The following is a 21396-nucleotide window of genomic DNA, read 5'->3' on the forward strand; positions in this document are numbered from 1 at the left end:
TATCTTAAATTGTGTTCCCAAGATGAACGAAGGTCTTACGGGTGTGGAACGGCATGAGGGTGAGAAATAAATTATATTATTTTCATTTTTGGGTGAACTAACCCTTTAATAGCAATGTTTTTATTTTTAAATTTATCGTAGATAATAAATTTACATAAATGTAATATTTAATGTAATCTTCTCTTTTTTTTGCCTTTTCATTATCATTCTCCCCCCAAAAACCTCTCCTCAGAACATAACTCAAAAGTTAACTCAAAATTTAAAAAATATTACAATATTAAAATATATGAAACAACACAAAATGTAAATGTTTGGACATCCCGTCATTTTCTACGTGCTTTTATTATGCATTTCCCCCCGACGCGCAGACCGGAAGTTCGCTTCACTGTGCGAATCATGTGACTCCCAACACAGCCCCTCCCCTCTCTGACACTGTGCAGTAAACCCCCAAACAGACTGACCTAATGGCAGCTCTCTGAAAACACCAGTCTGTGTCGTTTCGTTCAGGATGGCTGTGGATTCATTATCTCCTGACTGGGAGTTTGACCGCTTTGATGATGGATCACAAAGTAAGTAACGCGCCTGTGGATGATATTGGCAGTGTGTAAGAAGCTGTGAAAGCTGTATAGAGCCTGCAGCTAGCTGAGAAATGTTAGCCAGCTGTCAGATGACCAGGGAAAGTGGCCAAGTTTAGGCACTCTGATTCGGTTAATGTGTGTGGGCTTTACTGATTTAACAAAAAGTTTGATAAGGAATACTTTCGCTTTCATTTGGAAGTGTCTCTACATCAAAGTATTTGAGGAGTGGGTTTCTTTTAATGCAAAAATAGGTAATTAATTTAATTAGCCTGTGAATTCAGTGCTCAGAATATTAACTTGTTTTTATTCGATTGATATTATTATTATATATATATATATATATATATATATATATATATATATATATATATATATATATATATATATATATGTATATATATATATGTATGTATATATATGTGTGTGTGTGTACTTAAAATTTCCTGTCACCCAAATAAGGAAGCTTTTATTGCTGGTTTTATGACTGTTGATCTGTTGCCTTTGGTTCCTTCCTGTGCAGAAATTCACACAGAAGTGCAAGTTAAAAACTATGAGAAGTTTTTAGAGGAATATACCGCTCAGCTTCAAGGTATTGAAGAAGCGCTAGACGACTCAGTCGGAGATGTATGGGACTTTACTCTGGATCCCATTGCTTTGAAGGTGTTTATTACATCTTTGTACCAGTGATTATTTCTTGTTGAATTGCATGTATTTAAAGGGTTAGTTCACCCAAAAATGAAAATAATGTCATTTATTACTCACCTCATGTCGTTCTACACCCCTTAAGACCTTCGTTCATCTTCAGAACACAAATTAAGATATTTTTGATGAAATCCGATGGCTCAGTGAGGCCTGCATAGGTAGCAATGACATTTCCTCTCTCAAGATCCATAAAGGTACTAAAAACATATTTAAATCAGTTCATGTGAGTACAGTGGTTCAATATTAATATTATAAAGCGACGAGAATATTTTTGGAGCGCCAAAAAAACAAAATAACGACTTATATAGTGATGGCCGATTTCAAAACACTGCTTCATGAAGCTTCGGAGCGTAATGAATCAGTGTGTCGAATCAGTGATTCGGATCGCGTGTCAAACCAACTTTGGCGCTCCAATTCACTGATTCGATTCGTAAAGCTCTGAAGCTTCATGAAGCAGTGTTATGAAATCGGTCCATCACTAGATATTGTTAAAAATTTAGTTTTTCTTTGGCGCACCAAAAATATTCTCGTCGCTTTATAATATTAATATTGAACCACTGTACTCACATGAACTGATTTAAATGTGTTTTTAGTAGATTAATGGATCTTGAGAGAGGAAATGTCATTTCTGGCTATGGAGGCCTCACTGAGCCATCGGATTTCATAAAAAATACTTAATTTGTGTTCTGAAGATGAACGAAGGACTTATGGGTGTGGAACAACATGAGAGTGAGTAATTAATGACAGAATTTTCATTTTTGGGTGAACTAACCCTTTAACATCACTCTCTTCCATACCAGCTCCTGCCGTATGAACAGTCCTCACTGTTGGAGCTCATCAAGACAGAAAATAAGGTCTGCAAATCCTTGGTTCAAGTTTGAACAATTTGTTCTTTTAGATGCTGCAGTTTATATGTGATGGCCTCTGCAAATACTGAGGTGATATTAGTGTGTTTGAGTTTACCTTTTGCTTTTTTCCTTCTCTCTTCATCAGGTGCTTAATAAAGTCATCACAGTGTATGCAGCTCTTTGCTGTGAGGTTAAAAAGCTGAAATATGAGGTACGTTGGAGACTGGAGTAAACATGGAAATAATGGATGCATTATAAAGGATGCATTAAATTAAGCAATAGACGTGAAGACATTTAAAAATGCTACTAAGATTTATATTTCGATTGCATAGAAAGTTCAAAAGAACAGCATGTATCCTGAAAAAATGGACCGGTTTCCACAAAAATATGAAGCAGCACAACAGCAAATCAGCATATCAGTATGATTTCTGAAGGATCATGTGACACTGAAGACTGGAGTAATGATTCATCACAAGAATTAATTACATTTTAAAATATATTAAATAGATATTTTAAACTGTAATAATATTGCTGTTTTCACTGAATTTTATTCAAATAAATGTAGCCTCAGTGAGACTTATTTCAAAAACATTTCAAAAATCATACCGACACCAAACATTTAAACAAATTTCTATAAGTCAATTAATTTGATGTAAATTGAGCAAAATTGTTAATGGTTTTGTACTATTTTTGTCTACTTTTAGGCTGAAACCAAGTTCTACAATGGATTATTGTATTATGGTGAAGGAGGTAACAAAAGTTGTTTTGGTTTTGCTGTTTATTTTTCTGCTTGTCTGCATGAGAATCTTTAAAATTCAACATTTTTACCATTTTAGTTCTATAAGCATATTTCTGAGTGGATATTAAACAGGAACTGATTTTATCCAACTAGAATTGAATGCTTTGTCGTTCGACTTTAATTTTACTGTCTTTTATTGTCTATTTGCTCTAAGTGTAAATAGCGTTCAACAAGTCTTCAGTGGCGAAGCAGTAGCGAGTAAGGCTTGCAGACCTGGCTTTTAACGCGATCAACGCGGGTTCGAATCCGCCTTTTGCCGAGCTCGCATTTATTTTCAATAAAAATGAAAATAAAGTCCTAAAAGTGAAAATAAACTGCGAACGAGTGTTTAATAATATTAAAAGTATTTATTGGGTAGGGTTGGGGAAGGTGTACGGAGGGTTTTTATTCTCCTAATAAGGCAGCATCCATTTAATAATTTTAATAAATATTATCATTTACACTCTATGATATTATTGCATCCTGTCAATGTACAAAAATACTAAGGTGCAAATAGTATCTGCCAATAGAAAGTAAGAAAATGCTGCTATTGTCACTTAGTTTAAATAGAATATATTGCTATTTTCACTTAGTGTAAATAGCATCTATCACCTTAATTTTATTTAACTAACCTGTACTTTTTAATAATAATTTTAAAAAAAGTATTGCATGACTTTATTTGAGTTTTATGACTCCATTTTGTTGGATTGCAGTGTCAGACACTAGTGTGGTGGAGGGAGAGTCTCAGATTCAGATGGGCCGCTTCATTTCCTTCCTACAGGTTTGACATTATGATTTTTTTGCTTTCTGAAGAAATTACTGAGCCCTAAACACTTTGATTTCTTTTGGCTTTTATGTAACAGGAGCTGTCTTGCTTTGTGTCGCGCTGTTTTGAGGTGGTGGTCAACATGGTTCACCAGCTGGCTGCTTTGTACAACAGCAGCAAGTGAGAAATGTAAAATATTCACATGTTATGTAGTGTTACTTCAATGCGGTGTTGCTGAATTATTCGTTTTTTACATCTCAGGGGTGCAACAAAAATCATTGAGTCCACAGGTGTACACTTTCAGGTATTTTTCATTTTCTCTGTCGTCTTCATGTGGTTCTTCACTGATACCTGATGTGTTGTATTGAAGCTTTCTCTTTGTCTGCAATCAGACAGTGTACGAGCATCTGGGAGAACTTCTGGTGGTCCTCATCACCCTGGATGAGATCATGGAGAACCACGCCACACTGAGGGAACACTGGAAGATGTACAAAAGGTGGAGTGGGACCATTTAGATGTTGAATGAATGTGAATGAACTGAAGACAAAATAAAGGCATTTATGAAATGTGTTTGTTTCAAATTGGGGTTCTCAATGAAGAGATTTTCTGATCGCAATGCCTGTGTTGTTTTTTTGAAGGTTACTGAAATCTGTCCATCATAACCCGGCTAAGTTTGCCATTCCAGAGGAGAAACTGAAGCCCTTTGAGAAGCTCTTACTGAAGCTGGAGGGGCAGCTGTTGGACAGCATGATCTTTCAGGTTGGCACCGTTCAGTTTTTTTGCATATTAAAATAAAACCTGTGGCTGTAGTTTGCTTTTTTTTTTGCCAATAATTTTGTCAGATAAACACCTTAACCAAGCTTAGTGTTTTGTTCTTCCCAATATAACATACTCCTCATATTTTGATGGCCATAAAAAACAAATATGCCCTCCAGACATCACTTTTGTGTGTGTGTGTGTATGTTTGTGTGTGTGTTTGTTACGTTAAATTTATCTTAATATACAAGAAAAAAGTTTGAAATTATTTTGCACAATTATTCAGTGCACTTTATTATATGTGTTGGGTGTATATATGTGTATATATATATATATATATATATATATGCACACATATGCATATATAACAAACTTTTATGTTAGATGCGAATTAATCAATTCGACAGCACTAGCATTTCTACATCAGTAAAGAAACATTGCGAATAAAAAAAAATATAATAAATTAATATATATTAGTGCTGTCAAATCAATTAATTGCGATTAATCACATCTAACATAAAAGTTTGTAAATATAGTGTGTGTGTGTGTGTGTGTGTGTGTATATATATATATATATATATATATATATATATATATATATATATATATATATATATATATATATATATATATATATATCCCATCTGAAGATAATGAGGAAATTACACCGTGAATTTCCTCATTACATGTCGGAATTTGTCCCGTGAACCATTCGGTACGAATACGCTTACCGTTACATATATATATATAAATTAGGGCTGTCAATCTATTAAGAATTTTAATCTAATTAATTAATTACTCTGTGATTAATTAATCTAAATTAATCGCATACATAATTTTTGCTGTGAAAGTATTAAATATTTCAATTCAAATGAATCAATGCAGGGTTTTTCCTGGGTCAAAAATGGTCTTCGGTGGTGACAGACATGGTCATCCACACAAACAGTAAAAAGTGCCCTACCCACGTGATCTGCGAGCCCGATACTGACAATAAAGTACCCGTCACTCTCACTGTAATTCTTTCTTGCCCTCTTTGCAAAAAAAAGAAAAAAAAAAAGTGATTTTATAGCTTTGTAAGCGAAGATGCTTTTTTGCTAAACCTGAAAAGTATTAAAAAGTAGCATTTAGAAGTTATATTAACTAATAATATAATTTTGTACCATATACAATTGATTGCACATAGCTAACAACAACTTGCTTTGTTTCACCTCACTCCAGTCTAAACTAACTGATTTTATAGGTAGGCCTAATTTACTACACATTGTCATTTAAATAACCTGAAAATATTGTGGATTATTAAGGCTAATTTTACTAACCACTCTTGCTAAATGGGGTAAGCACACGTATGTTCTCATTTCAGAGTTGTTCGAGTAAATGATTCATTATAGACCGTGTGGACAGATCAGTTGTTCTCATGATTCATTAAAATGAATCTGTTCAAATGAGTCATTAGGTCGCGAATTGGACATTAGCGGACGTTGACGCGTTGCGTGCGAATCGCGACTGTTATTAGGACATCGCAAAAGATTTGTCAACACAGAAAACACTTCACCGCTGGATAGGATTTTCTTTTTGTTTACTGAAAGTGTGGTTTAAGTCAGCTGCACGTGCAGGGCGCCTGTCAGAGAAGATGAGGTGACGTTCTTTTGAGCACTATTCACACCCAGTGGTTATTCAGGAAAAACATTCTCCGAATGCGCCTTGTGAAACATGGATTCGGTCTTACGAACTTTTAGCATTGTGGCAGTTGATTTAGATATTATGTGTGAGGTAGAGAGAGTGCAAAGACGGTGCTTACTTTGAAGACAGAGAGCTCGCGCGCACGAGGGAGGAGCTCTGCTCGTTCTGTCCATCAGCGCAGCAGTCGTCTCCCTCCTTCATTTTACAGTCGAATGGTGGCTAGAACGGCTCCAGGTTCAAAGGTCAATAATGAATGGATTAATCTGCGTTATTTTTTTCTCAGATTAATTAATCGAAATTAACGCATTATTTTGACAGCCCTAATATATATATATATATATAATATATATATATATATTTACACACAGACATATAACAAACTTTTATGTTAGATGCGATTAATCTGATTAATCGATTTTACAAGTATCGTCAACTTTTGTTTACTCATAAATTGAAAAACCCCATTGGAAAATCTCGAGGGAACCACCGGTGAATGAGTCTTCCAGGTTTTGACGTCATCCCTGCACCCCTCTATATTGGTTAATAAATGTTTTTTTTCTGTTTTCATGCAGGCTTGTGTGGAGCAGAGGTTTGATAACCCAGGAGAAGGTGTATCGGTCTCTAAAAACGGTGCCTTTGCAGAGGAGTTTGCGTACAATATCAGAACCATTTTTACCAACGTTGAGTCCAAGCTTGGTTTGTATTTGTTTTGATTTCCTAATAGCATTAATGAGACTTCTCAGCTCTAGACAACTAACAACAATCCATGTGACTTGCAGGTGAGCCGTCAGAGATTGACCAGCGGGATAAGTATACGGGCGTTTGTGGCCTCTTTGTGCTACACTTCCATATCTTCAGGGCTGTGGACAAGAAGTTCTACAAATCCCTGCTAGATGTGTGTAAAAAGGTGAGTACACTAACTAGTGGGATGTAAGCATGTCTAGATCTGCTCTTTCAGTCATTATCAAAACGATTTCCCTTCTCTCTCCTCTAGGTCCCTGCAGTGACATTAGCAGCTAATATAATCTGGTTTCCAGACACATTTCTGATAAACAAAGTCCCCGCGGCAGCTAAACTACTGGACAAGAAGAGCATCCAGAGCATCCGCAGCAGCAGAGACGCATTCCTGCAGCAAAAGGCACAGACACTAATGAAGTAAGACATATTAATAAATGCCTCAACAATTCTTGGAACGATACATTAATGGTCAGTGTTTTATGCCATTATAAATATATAATTTAGGGTTCCTTATATTGACTGAATATGTTGCTGTGTGCAGGGACATGCAGTCCTACTACATATTTGTGACGTCCTGGATGATGAAGATGGAGTCAATATTATCGAAAGAACCAAAACCAGACAAACTATCTGAGGACTTGAGCAACAGGTGTAATACCTTTGTGCAGGTAGAGTTTGAAGTTTTCTTCTTTTCTGTTATTTTTGGGATTAAAAATGTTGTTTATATAGTTGGAAAATCATAATCTTTGGAATTGCATTACATTTCCAGATCGGTGACTGTTTCATAATCAGATGTGTCTGTGTTTCAACAGGGAATCCTGTACGCTTACAGCATCAGCACCATCATCAAGACCACTATGAATATGTACATGTCCATGCAGCGGCCCATGACCAAGACTTCGGTGAAGGCCCTGTGCCGATTGGTGGAGCTATTAAAAGTGGGTTGAAGAGTCATATCAATATTTTCAACAGCAAGTAATTTTAACATATTTTAGGAACTTTTTATTTTCGTATGCGAGCTGTGTTTATTATATACCAGCTGTACTTCTTTGTAGTGTGCACAATAATTTATACACTAATAGTAGCGTATTAGTTATAGTGCTTACAGTTTAAACACTACTATTGTGCACTACAAATGTGGTACATTAGTTGTAATATGCACAATAATTTGGACTATTTGGACTGTAGTAGTAGAAGTGTTCACTACATATCTTGTATATTGGCTGTGTCAACACTAATAGTAGTGTGCAATATAAATCTAGTATATTGTAGTGTGCACAATAATGTATGCAATCACAGCAGTCTGCATTACAAATTGAGCATTATTTGTAGTGCTCACCATTTTAACACTGATATTGTGCACTACAAATGTAGTACATTAGTTGTAGTGTGCACAGTAATTTGGAAACTAACGATACGCACTACAAATTTAGTACATAATTTTACATTAACAGTAGTGTTCACTACATATCTAGTATGATGGATGTAGTGTGAAAAAAATGTCAACATTATTAGTAGTGTGCACTATAAATCTAGTACATTGTAGTATGCACAGTAATTTTGACAGTAATAGTCTGCTCTACAAATTAAGTATATAATTTTACACATTAATAGTAGTGTTCACTACATGTCTAGTATGATGGTTGTAGTGTGCACAAAAATGCCAACATTAATAGTAGTGTGTGCACTATAAATGTAGACATTGTAGTGTGCACAGTAATTTAGACAGTAATAGTCTGCTCTACAAATTTAGTATATAATTTTACACATTAATAGTGTTCAGTACATATCTAGTATGTTGGTTGTAGTGTTCATAAAATATCAACACTAATAGTGTTGCAGTGTAGTGTGCAAAATCATTTATACACTAATAGTAGTCTGCACTACAAATTTAGAGCATTATTTGTAGTACTCACCGTTTTAACACTATTGCATACTACAAATGTAGTACATTAGTTGTAGTGTGCACAATAATAACAATATGCACTACAAATCTAGTACATCATTTTACATTAATAGTTGTGTTCACTACATACCTAGTATGATGGTTGTAGTGTGCATAATATAAAATATCAACACTAATAGTAGTATGCACTATAAATCTAGTACATTGTAGTGTGCACAGTAATTTAGACAGAAATAGTAGTCTGTACTACAAATTTAGAGCATTATTTGTAGTACTCACCATTTTAACACTGATAGAGTGCACTACAAATGTAGTACATTAAATGTAGTGTGCACAATAATTTGAACACTAATGATGCGCACTACAAATCTAGTACAAAATTGTAGAAATGAATAGTAGTGTTCACTACATTTCAGTAAGTTTGGTTTATTCTACACAAACATGTTAATACAATAGTAGCAGTGTGCTCTATAATTCTAGTACATTGTAGTGTGCACAATAATTTAGATATTAATAATAGTCTGCACAAATTTAGTGCATTAGTTGTAGTACTCACAGTTTAAATGCTTACAGTGTGCACCAAAAATCTAGTATATTGTAGCGTGCACAATCATTTGGAAACTAAAATTGATATGCATTATGAATTGAGCATTATTTTATTAACATTAATAGTAGTGTTCACTACATATCTAGTATGATTGTTGTAGTGTGCACAAAAATGTCAACACTAATAGTTAGTGTGCACTATAAATCTAGCACATTGTAATATTAGTCATGCAAACTGTACTAGGTACCAAGTGTACACTAGGTAGTATGCACAAGTTATACTGTTCAGTGATAGGCAGTGTGTACTAGTGTTCTTGTTCCTTAGGCTGTGTGCACTAGTTCTAGTTCACTAGGCAGTGTCCACCAAAAATCAAGTACTGTAGTTGTAGGGTGCATTACAGATCTGCTACACTATTGGTATTCTCTAGGTTGTGTGCAGTGCTCAGTGTTTATATGAGTGTTTGTCATGCGCAGGCTGTGGAGCATACCTTCCACCGGCGCTCACTGGTTGTAGCAGATTCTGTGTCTCATATCACCCAGCAGCTGCAGTCTCAGGCTCTGGCCTCCATCTCTACTGCTAAGGTACAAACACACAACCATTTCACATACACCAGGTCTGTAGAGCAGATATTCTAATGATTGATTGTTGTCCTCATTCAGAAACGAGTGATCTCTGATAAGAAGTACAGCGAGCAGAGGCTGGATGTGCTGTCGGCTCTGGTTCTGGCTGAGAACACTCTGAACGGGCCCAGCACCAAAGAGAGGAGACTGATAGTGTCTCTGGCTCTCAGTGTTGGCACTCAGATGGTGAGTATAAATACACTGAGTGCTTTTGATCAAATTAATGGCCAATTCGTTACATTTGCATATAAACTATTAAAATAAATGTTGGTCGGAAGCCTCCAACACTTTGAACAAGTTACTTCCAGTTTATTTTACCGTTTTTGTGTTGTAAAATGACCATGGAGATTATTTTTTAATAATAAAAATATTTTATTTATTCTTTATTTTTATTTTTTTTGGTGTTCGTTGTTTTTGTTTTGTTTTGTTGTTTGTTTTTTTTTACATTTTGTTTGATGTTTATTGTTTTTTTTAATGTTTTGTTTGATGTTCATTGGGGGTTTTTTCAAATTTTTTGATGTTCACTGTTTTTTTGTTGTTTGTTCATTTTTTGTTTTTGTTTGATGTCTGTTGTTTTTTGTTTTGTTTTTTATGTTCCTTGTTTTGTTTGTTTGTTGTTTTTATTTTGTTATTGTTTTTTTACATTTTGTTTGATGTTCATTGTTTTTTTAACGTTTTGTTTGTTCTTGTTTTTGTTTGTTGTTTTTTGTTTTGATGTTCCTTGTTTGTTGTTTTGTTTGTTTGATGTTTGTTGTTTTTATGTTTTGTCTGGTGTTCATTGTGTTTTGTTTTGTTTGTTTTTTGTTTTTGGTTTGTTTTGGGGTTATGTTTTGATTTTTTTTTGTTGTTTGTTTGATGTTCGTTGTTTTTTATTTGTTTTTATGTTTTGTTTGTTTGTTCCGGTTTGTTTTGTATTTTGTTTTGATGTTCGTTGTTTTTGTTTTGTTTGTTGTTTTTTTTACATTTTGTTTGATGTTTATTGTTTTTTTAATGTTTTGTTTGATGTTCATTGGTTTTTTTTTTTTTTAATTGATGTTCATTGTTTTTTTGTTGTTTGTTCATTTTTTGTTTTTGTTTGATGTCTGTTGTTTTTTGTTTTGTTTTTTGATGTTCCTTGTTTTGTTTGTTTGTTGTTTTTTACATTTTGTTTGATGTTCATTGTTTTTTTTGTTGTTTGTTCATTTTTTTGTTTTTGTTTGTTGTTTTTTGTTTTGATGTTCCTTGTTTGTTGTTTTGTTTGTGTGATGTTCGTTGTTTTTGTTTTGTTGTTTGTTCATTTGTTCAATTTTTGTTTGTTTGTTTGATGTTTGTTGTTTTTATGTTTTGTCTGGTGTTCATTGTTTTGTTTGTTTTTTGTTTTTGTTTTGTTTGTTGTTTTGGGGTTATGTTTTGATTTTTTTTTTTTATGTTTGTTGTTTTTTATTTGTTTTTATGTTTTGTTTGTTTTTTCTGGTTTGTTTTATATTTTGTTTTGATGTTTGTTGTTTTTGTTTTTTGTTTTGTTTGTATAATTATTGTTTTGTATTTTTTTTGCACAGAAAACCTTTAAGGATGAGGAGCTCCTGCCTTTACAGCTTGTGCTGAAAAAGCTGGACTTAATCAGTGAACTTAGAGAGCGGTGAGCCCTGAATTTGTTCAATTAGTTATGATTAGCAGTAGCCGATTTTGAGTCTGTGAGATCTGTGGCTGTGTTGTAAGTGCATGATGGGATATTCTCTCTCCTCAGAGTCAAAGTGCAATGCGACTGCAGTTTTCTGTACTGGCATCGAACCGTCTTCCCCATCTACCTAGATGATGTATACGAAAACGCTGTGGATGCGGCAAGAATTCATGTAAAACGCATAGCACTATCTATCCTTAATGCTCACTTCGATTTTTTTTGTGAAAATGTTTTTTACATGTCATTTAAATATGCATATATTTTCTCTAGTACATGTTTAGTGCGCTCAGAGATTGTGTGCCCACCATGTTGCACGCCAAACATATGGAGTCATGTGATCAGCTGCTGGAGTGTTATGACGCTGAGATCATGGAAATCCTCAATGAGGTAAGCGGAGTGCTGGATGCATGTTTTTTGTAGTGTAAGAAAGATGATGAGCTGTTACAAGTTGTTCTCTATAATAATTAAGCCATTTTGGGGAATGAGCATGATCAACCACCTATTTTGGAGTGGAATCTGGGTTGGGGGAGACTATAATTTCTTACAGTAGTAATTATGCATATTTTTTTCTCATCTTTAGCACCTGCTAGACAAGCTGTGTAAGGAGATTGAGAAGGACCTGCGCTTGTCTGTGCACACACACCTCAAACTGGATGACCGAAATCCTTTCAAAGTGGGCATGAAGGATATGGCGCACTTCTTCTCTCTCAAGCCCATTCGCTTCTTCAACCGTTTCATCGACATCAAAGGTAGGGCATGAAAGTCTGAATGCATGAGTTACACTAAATATAGTTTACATAATGAGTACTTTAAAGGGGACATATCCTACTTGTTTGTCTTTTGTATCTGAAATTTGTTATAATGTTAGTCAAGGTTTTTTCAAAAACAGTCATAAACAAGTGACTGTAAAACAGCTTAATTCAGACACTGTAATTCAGGGAAAATTAATTCATAATTATTATTATTTTTTTTTTTTACAAAATGTATTTTAGGCACTGTGAAAGTCAACATGTTAAAATATGAATATATTTTTTAAATACTGTTTTATACGGAAGAGGATTAGGGCCGAGCAATAATAAAAAAATAAAACCATCTCGAGATTAAAGTCATTAAATTACGAGAACAAATTAGTTAAATTACGACTTTTTTCTCGTAATTTAATGACTTTTTTCTCATAATTTAATGAGTTTATTCTCAACATTTTATCTCGACTTTTTTCTCATAATTTAATGACTTTTTCTCATAATTTAATGACTTTTTTCTCATAATTTAATGACTTTATTCTCAACATTTTATCTCGACTTTTTTCTCGAAATTTAACGACATTTTTCTCATAATTTAACGAATTTGTTCTCGTAATTTAACGACTTTTTTCTCGTAATTTAATGACTTTATTCTCATAATTTAATGAGTTTATTCTCAACATTTTATCTCGACTTTTTTCTCATAATTTAATGACTTATTTCTCATAATTTAATGACTTTTTTCTCATAATTTAATGAGTTTATTCTCAACATTTTATCTCGACTTTTTCTCGAAATTTAACATTTTTCTCATAATTTAACGAATTTGTTCTCGTAATTTAACAACTTTTTTCTCGTAATTTAATGACTTTTTTCTCATAATTTAATGAGTTTATTCTCAACATTTTATCTCGACTTTTTTCTCGAAATTTAACGACATTTTTCTCATAATTTAACGAATTTGTTCTCATAATTTAATGAGTTTATTCTCAACATTTTATCTCGACTTTTTTCTCATAATTTAATGACTTATTTCTCATAATTGAATGACTTTTTTCTCATAATTTAATGAGTTTATTCTCAACATTTTATCTCGACTTTTTCTCGAAATTTAACGACATTTTTCTCATAATTTAACGAATTTGTTCTCATAATTTAATGACTTTTTTCTCATAATTTAATGAGTTTATTCTCAACATTTTATCTCGACTTTTTTCTTGAAATTTAACGACATTTTTCTCATAATTTAACGAATTTGTTCTCATAATTTAATGACTTTTTTCTCAACATTTTATCTCGACTTTTTTCTCATAATTTAACAACTTTTTTCTCGTAATTTAATGACTTTTTTCTCATAATTTAATGACTTATTTCTCATAATTTAATGACTTTTTTCTCATAATTTAATGACTTTATTCTCAACATTTTATCTCGACTTTTTTCTCGAAATTTAACGACATTTTTCTCATAATTTAACGAATTTGTTCTCGTAATTTAACGACTTTTTTCTCGTAATTTAATGACTTTATTCTCATAATTTAATGAGTTTATTCTCAACATTTTATCTCGACTTTTTTCTCATAATTTAATGACTTATTTCTCATAATTTAATGACTTTTTTCTCATAATTTAATGAGTTTATTCTCAACATTTTATCTCGACTTTTTTCTCGAAATTTAACAACATTTTTCTCATAATTTAACGAATTTGTTCTCGTAATTTAACAACTTTTTTCTCGTAATTTAATGACTTTTTTCTCATAATTTAATGAGTTTATTCTCAACATTTTATCTCGACTTTTTTCTCGAAATTTAACGACATTTTTCTCATAATTTAACGAATTTATTCTCGTAATTTAACGACTTTTTTCTCGTAATTTAATGACTTTTTCTCATAATTTAATGAGTTTATTCTCAACATTTTATCTCGACTTTTTTCTCATAATTTAATGACTTTTTTCTCATAATTTAATGACTTTATTCTCAACATTTTATCTCGACTTTTTTCTCGAAATTTAACGACATTTTTCTCATAATTTAACGAATTTGTTCTCGTAATTTAACGACTTTTTTCTCGTAATTTAATGACTTTATTCTCATAATTTAATGAGTTTATTCTCAACATTTTATCTCGACTTTTTTCTCATAATTTAATGACTTATTTCTCATAATTTAATGACTTTTTTCTCATAATTTAATGAGTTTATTCTCAACATTTTATCTCGACCTTTTTCTCATAATTTAATGAGTTTATTCTCAACATTTTATCTCAACTTTTTTCTCGAAATTTAACGACATTTTTCTCATAATTTAACGAATTTGTTCTCGTAATTTAACGACTTTTTTCTCGTAATTTAATGACTTTTCTCATAATTTAATGAGTTTATTCTCAACATTTTATCTCGACTTTTTTCTCATAATTTAATGACTTTTTTCTCATAATTTAACGAGTTTATTCTCAACATTTTATCTCGACTTTTTTCTCGAAATTTAACGAGTTTTTTCTCGAAATTTAACAACTTTAATCTTGAGATGGTTTTATTTTTTTATTATTGCTTGGCCCTAATCCTCTTCCGTAGTTTTAACACATTTATTTAATCTGATATTATTATTTCATTCTATTTTTTCTGTTGTCTTATTTTTTACAGAAAATGTATTATTTAATAAAATGTATTTTTACACATTTAATAAAATGTATTTTTAAATATTTAATAAAATTTATTTTTATTTTTATAATACTTCATAGTAAAAAAAATTCTTATTGAATCAGCTTTAGTAAAGTGGAAATATAAGTGTTATTCATAAATTTTTTGTGATGTATGTAGTTTATTTTAATAATGTTTGTTATTTACATTACATTATTTTATTTTTGTGATGTCATAACCTTGGCTTGGGCTTTATCTCGGCCTTCTAAGCAAGATGTATAAGATATTAAGATCAAATCCTCTGTTCCCTGCAGCCTATGTGACTCACTATCTAGACAAGACATTTTACAACTTGACGACTGTGGCTCTTCATGACTGGGCCACGTACAGCGAGATGAGGAATCTCGCCACACAGCGCTATGGGTTAGTCATGACTGAGGCCCATCTCCCCAGCCAAACTCTGGAACAGGTATGTACCTCACTCAACAGATCAGCTCAAAAATGATATGTTACATCCAGCCTCACATCACTGTCGGTGTCTTCTAGGGACTGGACGTCCTTGAGATCATGAGGAACATTCACGTCTTCGTCTCCCGCTACCTCTACAACCTAAACAACCAGGTAAGACTTTACCTGTGAAGTTATTGGTCTACAAATGTACTTGATGTGTTTGTGTAAAACATGTTCTCCATTGTGTGTAGATCTTCATTGAGAGGACCAGCAACAACAAGCACTTAAATACCATTAACATCCGCCATATTGCCAACTCCATTCGCACTCACGGAACCGGTATCATGAACACAACGGTATGTATGTGGGGTTTTGAAATTGCTTTTGAATGCGCGCTTGCTTTTCGAATTCACGTTCTTGCGTATTACCGCATCAAGCCTAACCGTGTCCCTTTAGGGGCTCCGTAGAATGCGTTATTCATTTTCCGTGCAACTTTTAAACAGAGACAGCAAACTAATGATGATGGAGAATGAGAGCTCTGGTGTTCTCAGCACTGTCAAAATAAAAGTCTGTTTCTGACACATCTGCCAAACATAAAAACATATTGGCCTATGCCGATAATTTAAAAAAATGCTAAATCGGCCGATATTGCGATATATCGGTCGACCACTAATATTGATAGTCTGAAATATTTCCCTGCAGGTGAACTTCACATATCAGTTCCTCCGCAAGAAGTTCTACATTTTCAGTCAGTTCATGTATGACGAGCACATCAAATCCAGACTCATCAAAGACATCCGATTCTTCAGGGAAACCAAGGATCAGACCGACCAAAAGGTATGTTGGTCTCCATTTTCATGTCGTTATTTCGTGAAGCAGTGTCATTTTCTGAAGACGTGTTCTTCTGTTTGTTTCTGCTGTATGCAGTACCCCTTTGAGCGAGCGGAGAAGTTCAACCGTGGCATCAGGAAGTTGGGTCTTACTCCTGATGGTCAGAGCTACCTGGATCAGTTCAGACAGCTCATCAGTCAGATCGGTAAACTTTGACTTTGAAACTCTTTCCTTTTGTGGTGTTCTCAACATCATGAGGTGCATGCTGGGATTTCTTTCTTCTGTTGAACACAAAAGAAGATATTTTGAAGAATGTTGGTTACCAGACGGTTGACTGTAGGAAAAAGTCAATGAGGTCCATCAATTTTCTGGTTTCCAACATTCTTCAAAATATCTTCTTTTGTGTTCAACAGAAGAAAGAAACTCATACAGGTTTGAAACAACAAGTGATGACAGAATTTAAATTTTTGAGTGAATTACACCTTTAAGCAATCTGAAAGTTTTTATTATTATTGAAGTTTTTTTAATTCCCTCTCTTTCTTCCAGGCAATGCGATGGGATATGTGCGCATGATTCGGTCAGGAGGGCTGCACTGCTGCAGTAGCGCTATTAGGTAGAGCATCACTTTCTGCTACTACCATAAACTGTAAATAAAGATGGACGACGTGTCTCCACTTCCTTCCACTGTTGAAAAATGAAGCCAAAATATCCCAGAAACGGTCGTTGCCGATTACGTCATTCGGAGCCAGAGTCTGCGCAGTAGTGATCGTGAGGTGGAGCCGTGGTATCAAGGTCCCGCCCTACTCCCACTCCTGCAGACTCATTCGCAAGCACAGCTGTCAATCATGACGTTACACCCCGTTTTTAATAAAATCCATTGGATTACATGGCGAGGGCGGGGTTTATTACCTATACCAGCCAGCCACAAGGGGCCGATCAAAATGTTTTGGCTTCACTTTTCAGGACGTGTGCGGACTGAGACATTCAGATTACAGTTATTAAACTGACTAATAGATTAATACTAGATAAAGTCATCTCGCATAAAACGGACACACATTGTATGAACATTATAAAACATTCCTACAGAAGTCCCTTAGGATAGAAGCATTTAGCAAGGTATTCCCACTGAAATGTGTTCCAGGTTTGTTCCTGATCTAGAGGACATTGTGAACTTTGAGGAGCTTGTGAAAGAGGAAGGCCTTTCTGAAGAGACGCAGAAGGCTGCCAGGTACTGTAGATCATAACTCACTCAATCACCACCTCTGCCACCAGCCAGATTGTACACAACATGGGAACTTATTATATGAAATTAATAATAAATAAATAAATAATAACAAGAATTAAAAATACTAAAATAATAATAATAATAATATTGGTAATAATAATAATAATAAAATAATTATACTACTAATACTACTAATAATAATATAGCAAAAATAAATTAGTAATTAATCATAATTGATAAATCATAATAACAATAATAATAATAATAAACACAACAGCAATATTAATAATAATAATAACATTCCAATAAACAGTAATATTTAATATAATTATTATTGTTAGTTTTTAGTACTTATTAATTAATAAACACTAAAACAGTATTATTAATAACAGTATTAATAAAACATAAAAATTAAAAAATACTAAAACATTAATAATAATGCTACTACTAATAATATTAGTAATAATAATAATAATAATAAAATAATAATTGATAAATCATAATAAGAATAATAATAAACACAACAACAATATTATTAATAATAATTAAAACACCAATAATAACAATAAACAATAATATTTAATATAATAATAATTATTGTTATTTTTTAGTATTTATTAATCAATAAACACTAAAACATTATTAATAATAGTATTAATAATATAATAATTAATATAAATAGTATTAAAAAATATAAAGTACTTATTAAATAATAATATGTGTGCATGTGCGCATGATTCGGTCAGGAGGGCTGCAAAAATAAATTAGTAATTAATAATAATTGATAAATCATAACAACAACAATAATAATAAACACAACAACAACAACAATAATAATAATAATAATAATAATTAAAACATACCAATAAACAATATTTAATATAATTATTATTGTTAGTTTTTTAGTACTTATTAATTAATAAACACTAAAACATTATTATTAATAACAGTATTAATAAATAAAACATAAAAATTTAAAAATACTAAAACATTAATAATAATGCTGCTACTACTACTACTAATAATAAAATAATAATAATGATACTACTACTACTAATAAAGTAGCAATAATAAATTAGTAATTAATAATAATTGATAAATAATAATAATAATAATAAACACAACAACAATATTATCAATAAAAATTAAAAAACCAATAATAACAATAAACGATAATATTTAATATAATAATTATTATTGTTCGTTTTTAGTATTTATTAATCAATAAACACTAAAACATTATTATTAATAGTATTAATAATATAATTAATATAAATAGTATTAAAAAATATAAAGTACTTATTAAATAATAAAACAACAACAATAAATACTAAAAACACTAATTGCTGAAATACAATGATAATTACATTATTAACATACATAATAATAACAATAAACAATTAATATGTTAATTAATTATAGTTAATTAATATATTAACTTAATAAATGAACTAACTTAATATATTAAGTTAGTTAATTAATATATTAATAATAACAATCATTATAATACATAATTATTACATAATTAAATAATAAGGGTATGTTTACACAACAACGATGTACTAAAAAAGGAAAAAAAAATTCCTTTGCATTTTTTGCATACAGACGACAACATGGTCAAAACAATCTCCGTTCTCACGGATTCGTGAAAATGACTGAAAATGCTGTAATATTCACGACAGGCCACTTTGTAAAGAAACTATACGTGTATAGACTGAACACGTAATACACATGCACCTCATCATGTTTTCACAAATTTGCGGTTTTGTAGTTTACACGGAGACAATAACGTTATCGCTCCCAATAGTTGTGTAAATGAAAGGCCAAAACGCTTAAAAAGTTATCTGTTTAAAATAGTGTTGTGTAAATGCCCCCTCAATCATAAACATGATTGATAATTAAACATACCAATTATAATATATCAAAAATTTGTAAATTATCAATTTCTAAAATAATAATAATAATGGTCAAAACATGCCAATAATAATATATATATACATATTTTTTATTTCAGCCAACTGGATTGTGTGCTTAGCGACCTGACTAGCAACTCAGCCGAAGGAACTGAATACTTCAAGATGCTGGTGGGGGTTTTCGCTCCAGAGTTTCGCAGCATTAAGAACATGCACTTGAGGAACTTCTACATGATTGTTCCTCCTCTGGTGGGTCTTCACATCTCAGATGTGGCAATCTCTTCTTGCTAATCGCAGCATCTCTTGCACTGACGTTCATCTCTCTTCTCCCTCTCAGACTGTAAATTTCGTGGAACACTCCATCGGCTGCAAAGAAAAACTAAACAAAAAGAACAAAGTGGGAGCTGCGTTTACAGACGATGGTTTCGCCATGGGTACGTGTTCAATACGGTTAAAAACCTCAGTGGTTTATTCGATGAACAATATATTCAAGTACCTTTCCCATGTTTTCCAGGCGTCGCCTACATCTTGAAGCTTCTAGACCAGTATCAGGAGTTTGACTCCCTCCATTGGTTCCAGGCTGTGAGGGAAAAGTACGTGAAGGAAATGAATGCGGTGGTGAAGGAGCAGAACGTTCAGTCCACCAGCCAAGATGAGAAGCTCATGCAGACCATGAACCTGACCCAGAAGAGACTGGACATATATCTGCAGGTGTGGGAGCATATTCACACTCTTCAACAATGGTGGCCATTTCCTTTGTTTATTCACAATATTCTCTCCATTTGTAGGAGTTCGAGCTGCTTTATTTCTCTCTGAGCAGCGCTCGGATCTTCTTCAGGGCTGATAAAACAGCAGCCGAGGAGACCCAGGAGAAGAAGGACAGAGGTTGGTTGATGGATCCATGATCTCTAGAACATCTTATGGTGACTTTTTGTCCCACAGACACTCATTTAAGCTCTTTTTTTCAGAGGAAGTTGGCAAAACTGGTCCTGGTTCCTCAACAATTGAGGGTTCTCCTGGGGAACTAAGCGGCAAGTGAAACTACGAATCATGGAGGTTACAAACATTGATCCTCCAGCCACTATACTTCTGTTGGAGTCTGTACAGCATCTTAAACTCGTTTTGGTGTTACACCACCTGCACTCATTAGACTGGAACTGACTGTGGATTTGGACCAACAATTCGGTTTTAGACCATAATTGTTTTATACATCTACAATGACATGTTCTACCGTTGCTGTTTTGCAAGCATTATGTTTTCGATAATGACGTGCTCATGTAAATTTGAGAAATGTGATTGGTAGATGAAGGTAATTGAAAGGGTTAGTTCACCCAAAAATGAAATTTCTGTCATTAATTACTCACCCTCATGTTGTTCCAAACCTGTAAGACCTTCGTTCATCTTCAGAACACAAATTAAGATATTTTTGATGAAAGAGAGCAATTTAATTACCACATTCAAGGCCCAGAAAGGTAGTAAAGACTTTGTTAAAATAGTCCATGTGACTACAGTGGTTCAACCTTAATGTTATGAAGCGACGAGAATTTTTGATGAAATCCAAGAGGAATCTTGACTCCTTCATAGACATCAATTTAATTGCCACCAATTTCAAGGCCCAGAAAGGTTGTCAAAATAGTTCATGTGACTACAGTTGTTCAACCTTAATGTTATGAAGCGACGAGAATACTTTTTGTGCGCAAAAACCAAAACAAAAATGACTTTATTCAACAATGTCTTCTCTTCTGTGTCATTCTCCTACGCTATTTACGTCCATCGCTTCCAGGTTCTATGTCAGACTCATTATTGGCCGGTTCCTCCGTCAGCATCACACGCATGCCTCATGCTGCTCACGAGAACAGCGTCGGCCAATAATGAGCCAGCATTCTGACACAGAACCTGGAAGCGATGGACGTAAATAGCGTAGGAGAATGACACAGAGAAGATATTGTTGAATAAAGTCATTTTTGTTTTGGTTTTTGCGCACAAAAAGTATTCTTGTCGCTTCATAACA

General features: G+C 33.0%; 1 protein-coding gene across 1 annotated transcript; it reads left to right on the forward strand.

Annotated features, from left to right (window-relative positions):
• The first annotated feature begins 411 nt into the window (after positions 1-411).
• On the forward strand, positions 412-20823 carry washc4 (WASH complex subunit 4). The gene is made up of 33 exons (XM_048158788.1): positions 412-569; positions 1099-1238; positions 2081-2134; positions 2274-2339; positions 2833-2878; positions 3620-3687; positions 3770-3852; positions 3934-3976; positions 4065-4168; positions 4311-4431; positions 6681-6804; positions 6888-7015; positions 7103-7263; positions 7388-7514; positions 7659-7784; positions 9773-9880; positions 9959-10105; positions 11458-11537; positions 11646-11751; positions 11850-11966; positions 12160-12328; positions 15281-15435; positions 15513-15587; positions 15668-15772; positions 16119-16253; positions 16344-16452; positions 16794-16860; positions 17389-17475; positions 19487-19634; positions 19723-19819; positions 19900-20096; positions 20174-20270; positions 20354-20823. The coding sequence occupies exons 1-33, from the start codon at positions 509-511 to the stop codon at positions 20422-20424; spliced, it is 3522 nt and encodes a 1173-aa protein (XP_048014745.1). The 5' UTR covers positions 412-508; the 3' UTR covers positions 20425-20823.
• The last annotated feature ends 573 nt before the right edge of the window (positions 20824-21396 follow it).

Source organism: Megalobrama amblycephala, linkage group LG15 (assembly GCF_018812025.1).
Source record: "Megalobrama amblycephala isolate DHTTF-2021 linkage group LG15, ASM1881202v1, whole genome shotgun sequence".
NCBI classification, from domain to species: Eukaryota; Metazoa; Chordata; class Actinopteri; order Cypriniformes; family Xenocyprididae; genus Megalobrama; species Megalobrama amblycephala.